Raw genomic sequence first — 18,205 nt, 5'->3', positions numbered from 1 at the left:
GGTCTGGGTTTTGCAAAACTTGTCCCTAAAAAATCACTCATACCCATCACAACAAAAAAGACCATTTAGATTAAGTTTTCATAATCTATTATTTAGGGTGCTGTTTAACCATTTGCATATTGGGCACTTCCACCCCCTTCCTGCCCAGACCAATATTCAGCTTTCAGCACTGTCACACTTTGAATGACAATTGCGTGGTCATGCAATGCTGTACCCAAACAAAATGTGTATCGTTTTTTGAGACAGAGCTTTCTTTTGGTGGTATCTATCTAATCACCACTGTGTTTTTTATTTTTTGTTTTTATTTTCTGTTATAACATTTTCTAAATAAGTAAGTTTTATCCTTCACTGATAGACGTTGATAAGGCTGCACTGATGGGACCTAATAGGCTGCACTGATTGGCTGCACTAAGGCTGCGCTGATGGGCTCTTAGGCAGCACCGATGGGGACTAATGAGACTGCACTGATATGTGGCACCGATGGGCACTGATAGGGCCCTCTTGCTGTCACGGTCTGGAGTCAGGCTCAGAGGCCAGTAGCTATAGCAGCAGAACAGGTCACCCTGGCTGATGACACTGGGTCACCTGAGGTGCGGAATCTAAGCGCTAACCGGTATTCACCAGAGCTTCTGAAGGTGAAGATGGATTTTGCTGCGTGTTAGCGCCAGGTCGCGGTCCTCAGGATTGCCCCACCAGGAGGTGAGAAAGCCGGGGTACAATAGCAGATAAGCAGGTAAGGATCAAACAGAAGCGTAGTCGATAACAAGCCAAGGAGTCGGTAATGAGTATTTGTAGGTTGGGATCAGGCAGAAGCGTAGTCGATAACAAGCCAAGGGGTCGGTAATGAGTATTTGTAGGTTGAGATCAGGCAGAAGCGTAGTCGATAACAAGCCAAGGGTCGATAACGAGCAGTAGCAAATATGGACAGCAGCAGGGAAGACAGGAGCAAGATACAGGCTGGAGATAGCACAATATTCTGGCAAGGAGGAAGTGCAGAGACATGGCTTATATCAGGAAGTTCATGGGCGGAGCAAGGGGTTCAAGGTTCAAGACAATCAAGACACAAGGCAGGAATGTTCAATGGATCAGATGGGTTTGTCCAGCAGATCAGACAGGGAGCTGTCCAGCATCCCAGATAGCTCAGTGAGAAGGTTCACTGCCAGACACAGCTGAGGTCCCAGGTTCAAATCCAGGTCCTGACAGTACTCCCCTCCTCCCAGGACGTCCACTGGACGTCTTAGGGCCTGGTTTGTGAGGGAACCTCTGGTGGAATTCTCTTGTTAATCTAGGAGCATGAACGTTCTGCTCAGGCTCCCAAGAATTTTCTTCTGTCCCGTATCCTTCCCATTGAACCAGATATTGCAATTTGTTCCTATAGATCCTGGAATCAAGAATTTTCTCCACCACGTATTCTTCTTCACCCTGTACCTCAACAGGTGGAGGGGGTGGAAGTGTTCTTCCAGAAAAAGTATTTTCGTGAAAAGGTTTAAGTAGCGAAATGTGAAACACAGGGTGAATCTTCATACTTGCTGGAAGTTTTAGGCGAAAGGCAACTGGGTTGATCTGGGCCAAGATCTGGAAAGGTCCCACAAACTTTTGTCCCAACTTTGCGGATGGAACATGAACCTTCAGATTTTTAGTAGATAACCAAACTTGATCACCCACATGAAAGGTAGGAAGTGCTCTGCGATGTCTATCTGCAGCCTTCTTGTAACTTTCCTGAGCTTCCCTCAAAGTCTCGATCAATTTTCCCTGGGTCTCCTGTAAAGCAGTTAATCTGTTGGTAACAGCAGGAATTGGAGTTGAGATAGGGAGATCAGGGATAAAAGCTGGATGAAGCCCGGTATTTAGGAAAAAAGGGGTCTGAGAGGTGGAGCTATGTTTAGAATTGTTATAAGCAAACTCCGCTGTAGGAAGATAGTCCACCCAGTCATCCTGAAGATAACTAACAAAACATCGGAGGTACTGCTCTAACGTTTGATTGGTCCTCTCGGTCTGACCATTTGACTGGGATGAAAAGGATGAAAAGCAGAAGATAGATTAATTGTTACTCCTAAAGCTGAGCAAAAGCTTTTCCAAAATTTTGAAGTGAACTGTACTCCTCGGTCAGAAACTACATCTTCTGGAATTCCATGTAGTCTAAAGACTTCTCGAACCATCAACTCTGCAGTTTGTTCTGCAGAGGGTACCCCCTTCACTGGTATGAAGTGAGCCATCTTAGTGAAGCGGTCAATAACAACCAAGATAGTGGTCATTTCTTTAGAGGGGGGTAAATCAACCACAAAGTCCATAGAAATTGATCCCCATGGTCTTGATGGGACAGGGAGTGGCTGGAGCAACCCCAAAGGAGAAGCTCGGGGTGTCTTATTGCGAGCACAGACCAGGCACGAGGCTACATAACTTTTGACATCTCTTTTGTACCCAGGCCACCAAAAGGAACGGGATAAAAGTTCCTCCGTCTTAGAAACTCCAAAATGTCCAGCAAGTTTGGAGTCATGAACCAACTTGAGGACTTCAACCCGAGCAACTTCAGGTACATAGAGGCGATGTGCTTGAGTCCAGAAGCCATTCTTGTAATCAAGGATGATGTTCATAGGAGGATCTTTGAGGAGTGGGTCATTCTCGTACCCTTCCTTGAGAAGACTCAAGAATGCTTTAGAACTTGTGACACCTAGAAAGTTCTTTTGAGGCAGGACTGTGTATTCAGAGTTGTCTTCCTGGAGAGGCCCAGACAACATTCGTGATAAGGCATCAGCCTTACCATTCCTTGACCCAGGTCGATATGAGATAATAAAATTGAACCTGGAAAAGAACAATGACCAACGTGCTTGTCTAGAAGACAATCTCTTGGCAGAACAAATGAATTCCAGATTCTTATGATCTGTGAGAACGGTTACAGGATGCTTAGCGCCTTCCAGCAAATGCCTCCATTCAGAAAATGCTTCTTTAATTGCTAGCAACTCCTTATTCCCAATGTCATAATTTCTTTCGGCTGAAGACATTACACGAGAAAAGTAAGCACAAGGATGTAGCTGCATATTTTCACCATGTCGTTGGGAGAGGATAGCTCCCACGGCAGAGTTTGAAGCATCCACTTCCACTATAAAAGGTAATTCAGGATTGGGATGTACCAATACTGGTGCAGAAGTAAAAAGAGTTTTTAACTTTCCAAAAGCAGCCTGTGCCTCAGATGACCACACAAAGGGCACCCCTTTCTTTGTTAGCTGGGTAATTGGAGCTATCACCTTAGAGAAGTTCCTTATAAATTTTCTGTAAAAGTTGGCAAACCCGACAAATCGTTGGATTTCCTTAATGTTTCCGGGGGCAGGCCAATCTACCACTGCTTTAATCTTCTCAGGATCCATGCCCACACCATCTGGAGAAATAATATACCCTAAGAACTGGATCTGGATTTGTTCAAACTCACATTTCTCCAATTTGATGTAAAGTCGATTCTGCCTTAATCTTTCAAAGACAATGCAAACATGCTTGCGGTGCTCTTCCAGGTTATCAGAAAAGATAAGGATGTCATCCAGATAAGCAATGACAAATTGGTCCAACAGATCTCGAAAAACATCATTTATGAAGTGCTGAAAGGTCGCAGGGGCATTGCAGAGACCAAAAGGCATGACCAAGGACTCAAAATGCCCATATCTGGTTCTAAAGGCGGTTTTCCATTCATCTCCTGAACGAATACGGACCAGGTTATATGCCCCCCGTAGGTCAAGTTTTGTAAACACTTTGGCAGAACGAAGTCTTTCCAACATTTCTGAGATCAAGGGGAGTGGATAACGGTTTTTAATTGTGACCTTATTCATGTGCCTGTAATCAATGCATGGACGCAAGGTGGAGTCTTTCTTTTCAACAAAGAATAGAGCTGCTCCTGCAGGAGATGTTGAGTGTCTAATAAAACCCTTTTCTAAATTTTCATCAAGCCACTCCCTGAGCACTTTTAATTCAGGTTCTGAGAGATTAAAAAGGCGGCCAAAAGGTATTTCGGCCCCTGGAAGCAGCTCAATGGGGCAGTCGTATGGGCGATGAGGAGGTAATTGATCTGCATTTCTCTTATCACAGACATCCCGGAATGCATGGTATTGTGGAGGCAAGTCGTCATATGACTGGGTAGTTACCACACCAACTTGCAATTCCTTGACCAGCGGAGAACTTGTTTGATAAGATTCCCTACAGTGTTCCTTGCAGTGGGAGGATGTGAAATCTATGGTCCGTGCTCCCCAGTTGATAGAGGGATTGTGAGTGGAGAACCAAGGAATGCCCAAAATGATGGGAAATTTGGGTGATGTGATCAACTGAAAGCTGATGGTCTCACGATGATCCGCCTCAAACTGGATTACCAAAGGAACGGTTTTATGGGTAACAGGTCCTGAGGATAAGGGTGAACCATCAACTGTCTCCATCTCAATAGGAGAAGATGTATTTATGGCTTGAATGTTATTGTGGTGGGCAAACTCTATATCCATAAAGTTTCCTCCAGCCCCAGAGTCCAGCATAGCAGAGCAGGGGATTTCACGGCCCTCAGAAATTAGCTTAATGGGGATGACAAAATGAGTTGATAAAGAATTAACCTTATTTGCTTCCTGAATCAAAGGAGAGACGGACTGAGAAATTGAGTCTATTTGTTCAGATACTGTAATATCTGTTGCTGCAATTGTTCTTTTAAATTTATTGGGACAATTAACTGCGTAATGTCCGGAGTCTCCACAATACAGACATAAGTTCTCTGAACGTCGTCTTTCTTTCTCCTGAGTAGTAATAGATCTTTTAAGAGCATCCACCTGCATAGGTTCAGGAGTGTCAGAATCAGGAGTAAATCTTGAAACCTTAGGAGGATACTGAGTAGTAGAAAAACGCATGCCACCATTACTGCCTAAGATTCCCAGTCTCTCCTTTCTCCTTTCAGTAAGTCTTTGATCAATTCGAATACACAATTTAATAAAAGCCTCAAGGTCGTCAGGACTTTCTACTCTGGCAAGCTCATCTTTTACTTGTTCCGAGAGTCCTTGATGGAACTGACTCTTTTGTGCTGCTGGATTCCAATTGGTATCTGAGATCCAGCGTCGAAATTCAGTTGTGTACTCTGCAACAGAGCGTCTAACCTGCCGTAAATTGTGCAATTTTGCCTCAGCAGTAGCGCAGCGGTTAGGATCATCGAAAACTTGGTTCATCGCAGTCACAAAAGAATCGAAATTATCCAGGATGACATCATCTTTCTCCACATAAGGGGAGGCCCAGGCTAAAGCTTCCTCAGTCAGGAGGTTGATAATAAACAGCACCTTTTTCCTGTCCGAAGTAAATGCAGCAGGTTGCATCTGAAAGTATATGCGACATTGATTAAGGAACCCTCTATAATGGCGGCGGTCTCCGTTAAACTTAAGTGGTAGGGGCATTCGTGTATTAGTATCTACGGCAGCAGTGTCTCGAGCACGAAAGTCACGCAATTGTTTCTTCATATCAAGGATTTCCTCTTGTAGTGCTTTCACTTCAATTTGCAACTCAGAACATTTTTCCTGGTAGTTAACAGCAAACGTCTGCAACTCAGCGATTTGCACCCTGAGAGGAGCTACAGCAGCTGCTACAACGGCCTCCATGTTTTGGGCCAGAATATTCTGTCACGGTCTGGAGTCAGGCTCAGAGGCCAGTAGCTATAGCAGCAGAACAGGTCACCCTGGCTGATGACACTGGGTCACCTGAGGTGCGGAATCTAAGCGCTAACCGGTATTCACCAGAGCTTCTGAAGGTGAAGATGGATTTTGCTGCGTGTTAGCGCCAGGTCGCGGTCCTCAGGATTGCCCCACCAGGAGGTGAGAAAGCCGGGGTACAATAGCAGATAAGCAGGTAAGGATCAAACAGAAGCGTAGTCGATAACAAGCCAAGGAGTCGGTAATGAGTATTTGTAGGTTGGGATCAGGCAGAAGCGTAGTCGATAACAAGCCAAGGGGTCGGTAATGAGTATTTGTAGGTTGGGATCAGGCAGAAGCGTAGTAGATAACAAGCCAAGGGTCGATAACGAGCAGTAGCAAATATGGACGGCAGCAGGGAAGACAGGAGCAAGATACAGGCTGGAGATAGCACAATATTCTGGCAAGGAGGAAGTGCAGAGACATGGCTTATATCAGGAAGTTCATGGGCGGAGCAAGGGGTTCAAGGTTCAAGACAATCAAGACACAAGGCAGGAATGTTCAATGGATCAGATGGGTTTGTCCAGCAGATCAGACAGGGAGCTGTCCAGCATCCCAGATAGCTCAGTGAGAAGGTTCACTGCCAGACACAGCTGAGGTCCCAGGTTCAAATCCAGGTCCTGACACTTGCCCTTCTGTATGGAACTGTATTGTAATTGTGCTGTCCCCACTCTACATTGTAAAGTGTTGCATAAACTGTTGGTGTTATATAAATCATGTATAATAATAATAGGTGGCACTGATGGGCACTGATGGGCACAGATTGGCAGCACTTGTGGGCACTGTTGGGGCTGCATTGATAATCAGGACACTGATGATCCGTGCCCTGATTATCAGTGTAGATGTCCCCAGTGTGGATTTGCTGGTTATTGGCTGTTCTCTCCTCACGTACAGTCAGTGTGAGGAGAGGACTGCCGATAATGGCAAATTATAGTTTAACCACTTGACCTTCAGAAGAGTTTATCCCTTTCATGAGAAGGCCATTTTTTGCTATTCAGCACTGTGCTATTTTAACTAGCAATTATGCTGTCATGCAACACTGTACCCAAATAATTTTTTTATAAATGATTCATACAAATAGAGCTTTATTTTGGTAGTAGTTAACCACCACTGTTTTTATTGTATTTTTCATTTTTTTGCTATATAAAGGAAAAATACCGAAATGTAAAAAAGAAAAACAAAGAACACATGTTTAATTTCTGTTATAAAATTTTGCAAATAAATAATCTTTCTTCATAAATTTAGGCCAAAATGTATTCTGTTACAGTTCTTTGGTAAAAATAACCCAAATCAGTGTACATTATTTAGTCTGTGTGAAAGTTATAGAGTCCACAAACTATGGTATATACTTTACAGTATAAATTAGAAATGTAATCAATCCTGATGTACTGAGGGTCTATCTCATTTCTTGAGGCCCTAAAATGCCAGGACAGTACGAAAACCCTCGAAAATACATATTTTTGAAAAGTAGACAGCCCAAGGTATTTAGTAAGAGGCGTGGCAAGTTTTTTGAAGTTGTCATTTTTTTACACAATTTTTCATTTGGAAAATAAAAAAATGAAATACGCTGTTTCTTTTTGACAATTTTTTTTACATACTGGAAGCGCTTCATGACTGTTTTGTTTACATTGCAAATCTTGTGATCACTTTGACCAATCAAGCGATTACATGATACCCTGGCCATCCACAGTGATCTGCCATGATCCGTTGTGTCCACCAGACACAGTAGTTATGGGATCGAGGGGCGCGCAAGTGGGCATGTGCAAGACTGGGACACTAGGTGAAAATAAACATAAAAAAGCCTTATGTTGGGAAGTGGGAGGACTTGGAACGTACACTAGAGATTTCAAAATCGAACCAAATATGGTCAACAACTAAAACAGCTTCCCCCAACATAATAGCTAGTGAAGCCAACTACAAGGTACTGACTAGGTGGCACCTGGTACCAGCCATGGTAGCCAAATATGTGCAGAACTGTCCGCCACAATGTTTTTGAGGGTGTACAGATTTGGGCACATATCTTCATATTTTGTGGTCATGTCCTAAAGCACAAACATTTTGGAAAGGTATATTTAAAACTGTAACCAAATTACTAGGGGAAAAAATCCTTCCTGATCCTGCAATGGCACTACTCAACTTAAAACCAGACTCTATTTCACATACTCAATTCAAATTGCTGGTGCAACTCTTCACAGCAGAAAAACAGACACTAGCAAAATCTTGGAAATCACCTAAATTGGTCTTACATGAAGCTATAGCCAAGATGAATTATACCATGACCCAAGCCAAGATGGCTGCTTTTAAATTGGACATGATCCCCAGGTTTGAGAGGATGTGGCAGCCCTGCATTGCATATATTAGGCCAACATTGCACAATAGAGTACTACTGCCATGGTAGCTGAATCAGTGTGTTATATATGCCATTGTTCAACATCTCTTGGATTGGAGCGGTAGCTCTTGGCTCGACCACACGGACCCCCCTTATGGTTCCAGTGTTCCAGTACTCTCTTTTTTTCTCCATTTTCTTTTCTTATAGTTATGGTTATTTATTTATTTATTTTTTCTCTGTTATTTGCTATTTTATTATTATGATTTTGAAGCTCCCTTCGTATTGTTAATAACTCTTTGCTTCACAGAGGACAATATATATGTCAGTAGTTACTAATAACTACATAAAACCTCTAAACTTAATAATCTTAATGTCATTAGTGACTAAATAGTATACCATACTTTTAGGAATTACAACAGTTTATATATGTGCCTCCCACTTTTTAAGGGACCAAAAGTAATGGGACAATTGGCTGCTCAGCTGTTCCATGGCCAGGTGTGTGTTATTCCCTCATTATCCCATTTACAAGGAGCAGATAAATGTCCAGCGTTAATTTCAAGTGTGCTATTTGCATTTGGAATCTGTTGCTGTCAACTCTCAATATGAGATTCAAAGAGCTGTCACTATCAGTGAAGCAAGCCATCATTAGGCTGAAAAAACAAAACAAATTCATCAGAGAGATAGAAAAAACATTAGGTGTGGCCAAATCAACTGTTTGGAACATCCTTAAAAAGGAAGAGCGCACCGGTGAGCACAGCAACACCAAAAGACCCAGAAGACCACGGAAAACAACTGTGGTGGATGACCGAAAAATGATTTCCCTGGTGAAGAAAACACCCTTCACAACAGTTGGCCAGATCAAGAACATTTTCCAGGAGGTAGGTGTATGTGTGTCAAAGTCAACAATCAAGAGAAGACTTCACCAGAGTGAATACAGAGGGTTCACCACAAGATGTAAACCGTTGGTGAGTCTCAAAAACAGGAAGGCCAGATTAGAGTTTTCCAAACAACATCTAAAAAAGCCTTCACAGTTCTGGAACAACATCTTATGGACAGATGAGACCAAGATCAACTTGTACCAGAGTGATGGGAAGAGAAGAGTATGGAGAAGGAAAGGAACTGCTTATGATCCAAAGCATACTACCTCATCAGTGAATCATGGTGGTGGTAGTGTCATGGTGTGGGCATGTATGGCTGCCAATGGAACAGGTTATCTTGTATTTATTGATGATGTGACTGTTGACAAAACCAGCAGGATGAATTCTGAAGTGTTTCAGGCAAAACTATCTGCTCATATTCAGCCAAATTCTTCAGAACTCATTGGACGGCGCTTCACGGTGCAGATGGACAATGACCCAAAGCATACTGAAAGCAACTAAAGAGTTTTTTAAGGGAGAAAAGTGGAATGTTATGCAATGGCCAAGTCAATCACCTGACCTGAATCCGATTGAGCATGCATTTCACTTGCTGAAGACAAAACTGAAGGGAAAATGCCCCAAGAACTAGCAGGAACTGAAGACAGTTGAAGTAGAGGCCTGGCAGAGCATCACCAGGGATGAAACCCAGCGTCTGGTGATGTCAATGTATTCCAGACTTCAGGCTGTAATTGACTGCAAAAGATTTGCAACCAAGTATTAAAAAGTGAAAGTCTGATTTATGATTGTTTATCTGTCCCATTACTTTTGGTCCCTTAAAAAGTGTGAGGCACATATACAAACTGTTGTAATTCCTACACGTTCACCTGATTTGGATGTAAATACCCTCAAATTAAAGCTGAAAGTCTGCAGGTAAAGCACATCTTATTTGTTTCAATTTAAATCCATTGTGGTGGTGTATAGAGTCAAAAAGATTAGAATTGTGTGATGTCCCAATATTTATGGACCTAGCTGTATTTACTTTGTATATTTACATATTGAATTAAGAATATTTGAGCTTCTCTATTTTCAATGTATTTAATATATTCCCTGTAATTTGTATTACACCATTGTACTCAATAAAACACAAGGAAAAAAGCCCAATAAAAGAGAAGATTATAAAAAAGAAAATACTAATTCAGTCACCACATCTAAGGATTGGTAGGCTGGCATTATATTACATTTTGAGTTTTTATGTTGAAAGTATACAGTATGTGAACCCTTAGGCCTCGTACACATGACCGGATCTATCCGCTGGGATTGATCCGCAGATCAGTTCCAGCAGATAGATCCGGTCGTGTGTAGGCCTGAGCGGACATTTATCAGCGGATAAAAATCCAGCCGAGGGATTTCAAGCGGATAAAAATTTCTTAGCATGCTAAGAAATCTATCCGCTTAAATCCTGTCCAGCGGATTTATCCGGTGGTCTGTACAGACTCACCGGATCAATCCGTCCGCTCCCCTCCCTCGCATGCGTCATAATGATTCGACACATGCGTGGAAGTACTTACCTTACAGCGTCGCGGCGACGGCTCGACACGTCACCGCGGATGGATTCCGCGCGGATTTCGATCTGATGGTGAGTACAGCCATCAGATCCAAATCCGCCAGAGGATTTATCCGCTGGAAACGGTCTGGAGGACCGTTTCCAGCGGATATCCTCTGGTGTGTACGGGGCCTTAGGCCTCGTACACACGACCGAGGAACTCGTCGGAAAAGACACATCGTTTTCCTCGATGAGTTCCTTGTTAGGCTTGTCGAGAAACTTGACAAGCTTTCTTTGCATACACACTGTCAAGACAAAATCTCGTTGTTCTCAAACGCGGTGACGTACAACACAAGCAGGGGAAGTTCGATTCCACTGGCACAACCCTTGGGGCTGCTTTTGCTAATCTCATGTAACTGCGTGTTAAGTAAAAGTTTGGTAGGAGACGATTTGCACTTTTCAGTCTGTTACAGCGTGACGAATGTGCTATCTCCATTACAAACGCTACTTTTACCGAAGGTGCGCTCCCGTCTCATACTTTATTCTGAGCATGCGCGGGTTTCTAAGCATACACACGTGTTTCTCGTTGAAAACCTGCCCGACGAGGAACACGATGAGAAAATTAAGACTCCCGTCGAGGAAAAAGAGAACTTGTTCTCTTTTTTCTTTGTCGAGTTCCTGAACAGTTTTCTCGATGAAAAGCATACACACGACCATTTTCCTCGGCAAAAAAGCTCTGCCACCAAGTTTCTTGATGGATTCTGTCGGGGAAAACGGTTGTGTGTACGAGGCCTTGCCCTTGAAACATTATATATATATATATATATATATATATATATATATATATATATATATATATATATATATATATATATATTCAGTGTAATTTCTTCACTTCAGTGGTGTTGTGCTGTACTCTTTGTGACTTTGATTTGAGGACCATGAGTAAGCTGCTTGTAGTTTACTTAACGGTATGCATAGCCAAAACTTAATATTTTTAGTTGTGGAAAGAGAGAAATTTTAGAATGCTTGTCAAGTTTTGGGGTGTTTTTTCTGTGTTATCACTGGGGAGATTTACCCTCTGTATTTGGGCCCGTGTGTATGGGATTTTGTTAATCTCAGATGGGTTTTGAATTCTCATACAAGTTTATGGGGATACAAAACCCTCCTTGAAGCAGGTCAAATGCAGGTTAGAAGGAGATCGACTTAGGGTCCTTTCACACTAGCGGACCGTTCGTCCGCTTATTACAAGTCCGTTTACGAACTTGTAATGAATCCCTATGGGATCGTGTCCGTTAGCGGATGGAGCATCCGCTAACGTCCGCGTCCGTCGGGATCCGCTTTTGCGAACGGAAGAAACCCTATTTTTCTTCCGTCCGGCGGAACGGATCGGATGCAGACGGACAGACAGTCCGTCTGCATCCGATCCCCCATAGGGGAGAGCGGAGCAGAGACAGGGCGTTCTCTGCACTGCCCTATCCGCCGACAGCTCAGCGGGGATGAGGGATGATCCCCGCTGAGCTTTGGCGGACACACGGAGCGGACACAGAAACGGTCCGCTCCGTGTGAAAGGACCCTTAAGGTTATATGCACCTGTCAATTAATTGCAGCTGATTTCAGAAGCTTCTGAAATTGATGTCAAACTGAGGTCATCAACACGGGCCCAAACCCCATCAACACAGCCCCTTTGTGATGGAGATCATTGTAGCTGTGGCAGAATGTGATGGGCAATCCAAATATTTTGAGTTTTCACTAAAAGTATAGAGGGGGAATCTTGCAATGTTCCAGTTACAACTTTCTAAGAGCGGGTTTCCTCTCACTTTGGAGAGATTTCCTCTCACTTCCTGTTGCATCCCCAGGATAGGAAATTAAGGGATTCTCCGCAAGGGGAAACAGACAGCAGAAAATAAACTGACAGGGGTTTTCACCTTTCCCAAATCACTTAGGTTTTCAGGCAAATTGAAAACTTCATCAGTCACAGCCAGGCTATGAATTTTGGAAATCCCACAAGTCCAGTTTAAGGAACACCTGATTAAAGTTTGGTCATACTAGCATTTGCTGCATTGATCTTACCATTTCCAGTTGCTTGGTAATTTCCAATAACTGAGCCTGCAATACACTATTTTCACTAGCCAAGGATGCACAGTCATCCATCATTTTCTTTCTTAGAACACGGTCCTGTTCAGACTGCAGATCTTTCTCTCGAAGCTGCTGGTGAAGGTAGCTTAGTTCATTCCTATAAGTGAAAGTATAATGGCATAATTTTGTAAATATGCTACCCCCTTCAAAGCAAGTAGGGTGGCATTACCATCTTTGTTGCTTAAGAAATAAAGTGTAATCCCCTTGCATCAGTCTTCTGACTGGGCATGAGATCAGTTCATTACCGTAAGCATGTTCCTTGTGTTAGACTGACAACAGTGCGCAATGCAATAGAACCTTATTGACTGACACTGATGCTCTGCCCTTTCTCAGTCTGACTATTACATTGCAGAAGGTTACATGAAGAAGTTGATGACATAAAGGCAGATTCAGGTGCTAATACCAGCTGTATTTAACCCCTTTATGCTCAGAGGTCATTGAAGCCTAGTTGTCAAAACCAATGCATATTTATAAAGCAGTGAATCTGACATAAATAACCCCCTGTGACTTATTTGTCTACCTACATGTTTCATTTTTTTAAAAATACAAATATGCCATTCCTTCTTCTGACATGGTCATTTTGTTTATTTACCATTCAATTAATAATGTTCACATAATATTACACACTTTAAATGGTCTTAGTTCGTGTGTATCTTGGTGATCCATGTGAAAATGGGCCTCTGCAATATACAGTATGTACAATGTTCATGCAGAATACCTGTATGATGGGGACAGAGTTTGTACCTTAAATCAAGTGTCAGTTGGTTCTTGGTTGTTGCTGTGTGTTTAAGCAGTTTATCCTCCATTTCATGCCTGGCTGAATTCACCTTCAGCAGCTCAATTCTCTTCTGTGACAGCTGGTTTTCCATCTCTTTCTGATTTTCCAATCTTTGCTTTAGCTATTAAAAAAAAAAAGGGACAAGCTGAACAGGACATTGACACCAATTTTCCAAGTTTTAAGAACTGGTGAATGTTTACGTGTACTTGTAACTTTAAAGTGGTTCTTCGTCCTTTTAAAAAACAATTACATTAAAAATACAGTAGCTGCTGACTTAATTAAATGACATTCACCTGTCCAGGGGTCCAGCTCCATGCTCACCCAAACCACTTCTTCAGGTGCCCATCACCAGCATGGTTACTGTGGGCAGCCGGGTATATTTCCATGCAGATTCCCAGAAGGCTGTCCACTACGTATAAGCAATCCACGATGAGCTGTGACATGTCCCAGAAAGTTCTAGATGGGGGAGGGCGATGAGAGAACACCCGGTGGTTTGTTGCCACAATCTGATCGGAGGTGGGAATGGGTACCTGTCAAAACCACTATGCTTGGCCTTATACACAGCAATTTTCAGGCAATGTCAACCACTTTCAACCAGCACCTGTTATCAGTCTGCAGATTTGCTGGACAGAAGTCACTTTATCCTGGCTTGGTCAATCAAGTAGGATGAACACTCTGAACATGGAAGAACACTAGGTGAGGATGAAAATGCCGAAAAGGGCATTCACAAGGTAAGCATGCCTCAATGTGCAATGTACTCAGTATGCTTGTACATTATGGCAAAATCGGTTGGAGGCCCCAACATTCCTAATGGTTTTATTCCACCTTAAAATGACATTAGTGTACAATAGGTATACATCTAGAGATATCCCACCGATGAGATCTGTATAGCTGCAGCACCTATAGTACATCACAGGTGTCAAACACAAGGCCCGCGGGCCGAATCCGGCCCTCCAGGTCATTTTGTGTGGCCCTCCTCTGGTCCTACTCCAGCCCATTACTTTCTGCTTTCAAGCAATGCAGCTTCTTCTCAGCAACAACATAAGGAAAGAGGGGTGCACTGTGATGTAAGGGAGAGTGGGGGACTCGACTTCTGATGGTGGGGTGGCTCTTGACATCTAATGGAAAGGGGAGGGAATGCGCTGGACATCCAATCTTACAGATACAACCGGCCCTTTTGAGGGCAATCATAATGCTGATGCGGCCAACAATGAAATGGAGTTTGACACCCCTACATGTTCTAAATATTGACCCCAAATTTGCATAAAATGCTGGGCATTCTTTAACTGCATATATAGAAGGAATTCATTGACTAATTTGTTTGTGCTTGTTGGTAGACTGGAGTGTTTCCAGTAAAGCAGTATCAGTTTATGTACATAAAAGCATAGCTCACTTCAACAGTTTTAATCACTAACCAAGAAAAAGTATGCAGATATGGACTTCTGACTTTACTTTGACTTTCTTGATATGCATACTGCATCTGTGACTGGGAAACTGATGAAGTCAGAAGGTCAGTATAACAGCCAAGCAACTGGCATTCAACAATGGCAGATCCTATGTTTCTCTTAGAAAGGTCTACTTTTAATTGATCAGATTAGCCACTAGAGCAATAAAAATAGAAAACTGTTTAAAAAAAATAATAACAGAGATTGATAATATAGAGCTGATTTCTTTTGAAAGTATTTTAAAAAATACTGAAGAAAAAAAAATATTGTTGAAATTATTGGAATTTCTTTTAAGTACAGAATGTTTGTGCATAAGTTGTGCTTAAGAAAAAAAAACTACAAATCAGACCTTAACTAACTTACTTTCTATATATTTGTGGTTAGGAGTTAGCTGATATGAATGTTGTAGTTTGGTGCTACCTCCACTACCAACCTTGTTGCCCTAGGCACTTATAACAGGTGTGCCTTTACCACTTGCTTTCCAAGCCTATTCGGAAACTTCTTTCCTACATGTTTTTTGTTGCTAGAAAATTACTTAGAACCCCAAAACAATATATATATATTTTTTAAGCAGGGGGCCTTAGATAATAAAATGGTGGGTGTTACAATTTTATGTCAAAACAGAAAAAATACACTTTAATGAATGTTAATGCACAAAAACATAATATAATACCCAATTGTTTGGTAAAATATAACAGATGATGTTATGCTGAGTAAAGAGATACCCAACATGCCACGTTTTAAAATATTAATGCTTGTGGAATGGTGACAAACTACGGTACCTAAAAATCTCCATATGCAAAGCTTTATACGTCTTTACAGGTTACCAGTTTAGTGTTACAGAGATCTAGTGCCAGAATTATTGCTCTTGCTATAATGTTTGTGGTGATACCTCACATGTGTGGTGAAAACACGAATAACATAGACTTATGTATGCGTTCGCCTTTGCGCTCGCGTACGCAGGGGGGAGGTGGAGGGCTTGCTTTAGATTTTTCATTATTTTTCTTATTTTGTTATTTTTTTTTTTATCTCATGTTTTTTGTTTGTTTTTTTACACGTCTGTTTACATTTTTTTATCAACTTTATTGCTATCCCAAGGGATGAACATCATAAAAAAGAGATTTTTAATACAGCTTACCTGTAAAATCTTTTTCTTGGAGTACATCACGGGACACAGAGCGGCATTCATTACTATATGGGTTATATGGAGTACCTTCAGGTGATGGACACTGGCAATCTCAAACAGGAAATGCCCCTCCCTATATAACCCCCTCCCATAGGAGGAGTACCTCAGTTTTGTAGCAAGCAGTATGCCTCCCAAAATGGTCCTCAAAAGAGGGGTGGGAGCTCTGTGTCCCGTGATGTACTCCAAGAAAAAGATTTTACAGGTAAGCTGTATTAAAAATCTCTTTTTCTTTATCGTTACATCACGGGACACAGAGCGGCATTCATTACTATATGGGATGTCCCAAAGCAATGCTTACAATGAGGGGAGGGAGAACATCTCCAAGACAAAAGGATTTAATTTAGAGAAATACTCAAATCATAATAAATCCAACTTAGTTGAGAAAAATAATCTTAAATTTTAAATTTAACTAAAAAAAGAGGAGCCCCCGGAATCCGAGGGTCTCAAACTGCAGCCTGCAGCACTGCCTGCCCAAAGGCTGTATCAGAATTCCTTCTTACGTCCAACTGGTAGAATTTTGTAAACGTGTGGACAGAAGACCAGGTTGCCGCCTTGCAAACTTGAGCCATAGAGATCTGGTGGTGTGCTGCCCAGGAGGCGCCCATGGCCCTAGTAGAATGAGCCTTTAATGATACTGGAGGAGGCAACCCTTTCAAGCCGTAGGCCTGAGTGATTAATTGCTTAATCCACCTAGCAATGGTGGACTTTGCAGCTGCCTGCCCCTTCTTGGGCCCATCCGGTAATATGAACAGCACATCTGTTTTCCGGATCTTCTTTGTAGCTTTAAGATAGGCCTTCATGGCCCTGACGATATCCAAGGTATGCAGCAACCCTTCTTTTCTGGAAGTAGGTTTAGGGAAGAAGGATGGTAATACCAAATCCTGGTTCAAATGAAAACTGGATATAACCTTCGGTAGGAAGGAAGGATGAGGGCGGAGAACGACCCTGTTCTTATGAAAAATAAGATATGGTTCCTTACAGGATAAGGCCGCCAGTTCCGATACTCTTCTTGCGGAAACTATGGCGACCAAAAATACTAACTTCCTTGTCAGTAACACCAAAGGAATTTCAGCCAACGGCTCAAACGGTTGTTTCTGTAAACTTGACAGAACAAGGTTTAAATCCCACGGGCAAAGCGGGGATTTAACTGGAGGTTTAATACGTAAGACCCCTTGAAGGAAGGTCTTAACCAGCGAGTGGGTGGCCAGCGGCCGCTGAAACCACACTGACAGAGCAGAAATCTGTCCTTTGATTGTGCTTAATGCCAATCCTTTATCCACTCCTAGCTGGAGAAAACTTAAAACTCTATCAATGGTGAATTTGCGAGGAAGCCATAGCTTGGACTCACACCAGCCTACATAGGCCTTCCAGACCCTGTGATAAATCACCCTAGAGACCGGTTTCCTGGCTCTGATTAGGGTAGAGATTACTTTCTGAGACAGACCTCTACCCCTGAGAATCAGGGATTCAGCTTCCAGGCCGTCAAATTTAGATGCCGTAAGGCAGGGTGGAGGATCGGACCTTGCGATAGCAGGTCTGGCCGTAGAGGAAGAGTCCAAGGGTCTCCCACTACCAGCTTTAGGATTAGTGAGTACCATGCCCTTCTGGGCCATGCTGGAGCTACCAGGATGACTGGTATGTGCTCCACCCTGATCCTGCGCAGCAGGCGGGGTAGTAACTGAAGCGGGGGAAACGCATAAAGAAGTTTGAACTGATGCCAAGGGCAAACCAGCGCATCGGTTCCGCAGGCCATCGGATCCCTTGAGCGGGACATGAACCTGTCTAGCTTCTTGTTGAGTCTCGATGCCATGACATCCACGTCCGGCACTCCCCATCTTTGGCAGAGTGCTTGAAAGATTTGTGGATGCAGAGACCATTCCCCCGGCCATAGAGTCTGGCGGCTTAAGAAGTCCGCCTGAAAGTTGTCCACTCCGGGAATGAATATTGCCGATATGCAGGGCACATGAGCCTCTGCCCATAGGAGAATCAAGCTCACCTCTCTCTGAGCGGCTTGACTCCTGGTTCCCTCTTGGTGATTTATGTATGCCACGGCCGTGGCATTGTCTGATTGAATTCTCACCGGGAACCCCTGCAATTTTGACGTCCAAGCCCTGAGGGCTAGTCGAGCAGCTCTGAGCTCCAAGATGTTGATGGGCAACTGCTGCTCTAGCTTTGCCCAAGTACCTTGGCGAGTGCAACCATCCAAAATTGCTCCCCAGCCTGCCAGGCTGG

At 42.9% G+C, this 18,205-nt stretch overlaps 1 protein-coding gene across 1 annotated transcript in view; it reads right to left on the bottom strand.

Annotated features, from left to right (window-relative positions):
• LOC120937286 (early endosome antigen 1-like) overlaps positions 1 to 18,205 on the bottom strand; it is a 59,114-nt gene that overhangs the window by 17,904 nt on the left and 23,005 nt on the right. The window contains exons 6-7 of the mRNA XM_040350353.1: positions 13,309 to 13,463; positions 12,499 to 12,661 (exon numbers count right to left, since the gene is read on the bottom strand). Of these exons, the coding sequence (XP_040206287.1) occupies positions 12,499 to 12,661; positions 13,309 to 13,463 (318 nt within the window). The remainder of the gene's footprint in view (positions 1 to 12,498; positions 12,662 to 13,308; positions 13,464 to 18,205) is intronic.

Source organism: Rana temporaria, chromosome 4, assembly GCF_905171775.1.
Source record: "Rana temporaria chromosome 4, aRanTem1.1, whole genome shotgun sequence".
NCBI classification, from domain to species: Eukaryota; Metazoa; Chordata; class Amphibia; order Anura; family Ranidae; genus Rana; species Rana temporaria.
This window is presented reverse-complemented; position numbering and strand designations above follow the sequence as displayed.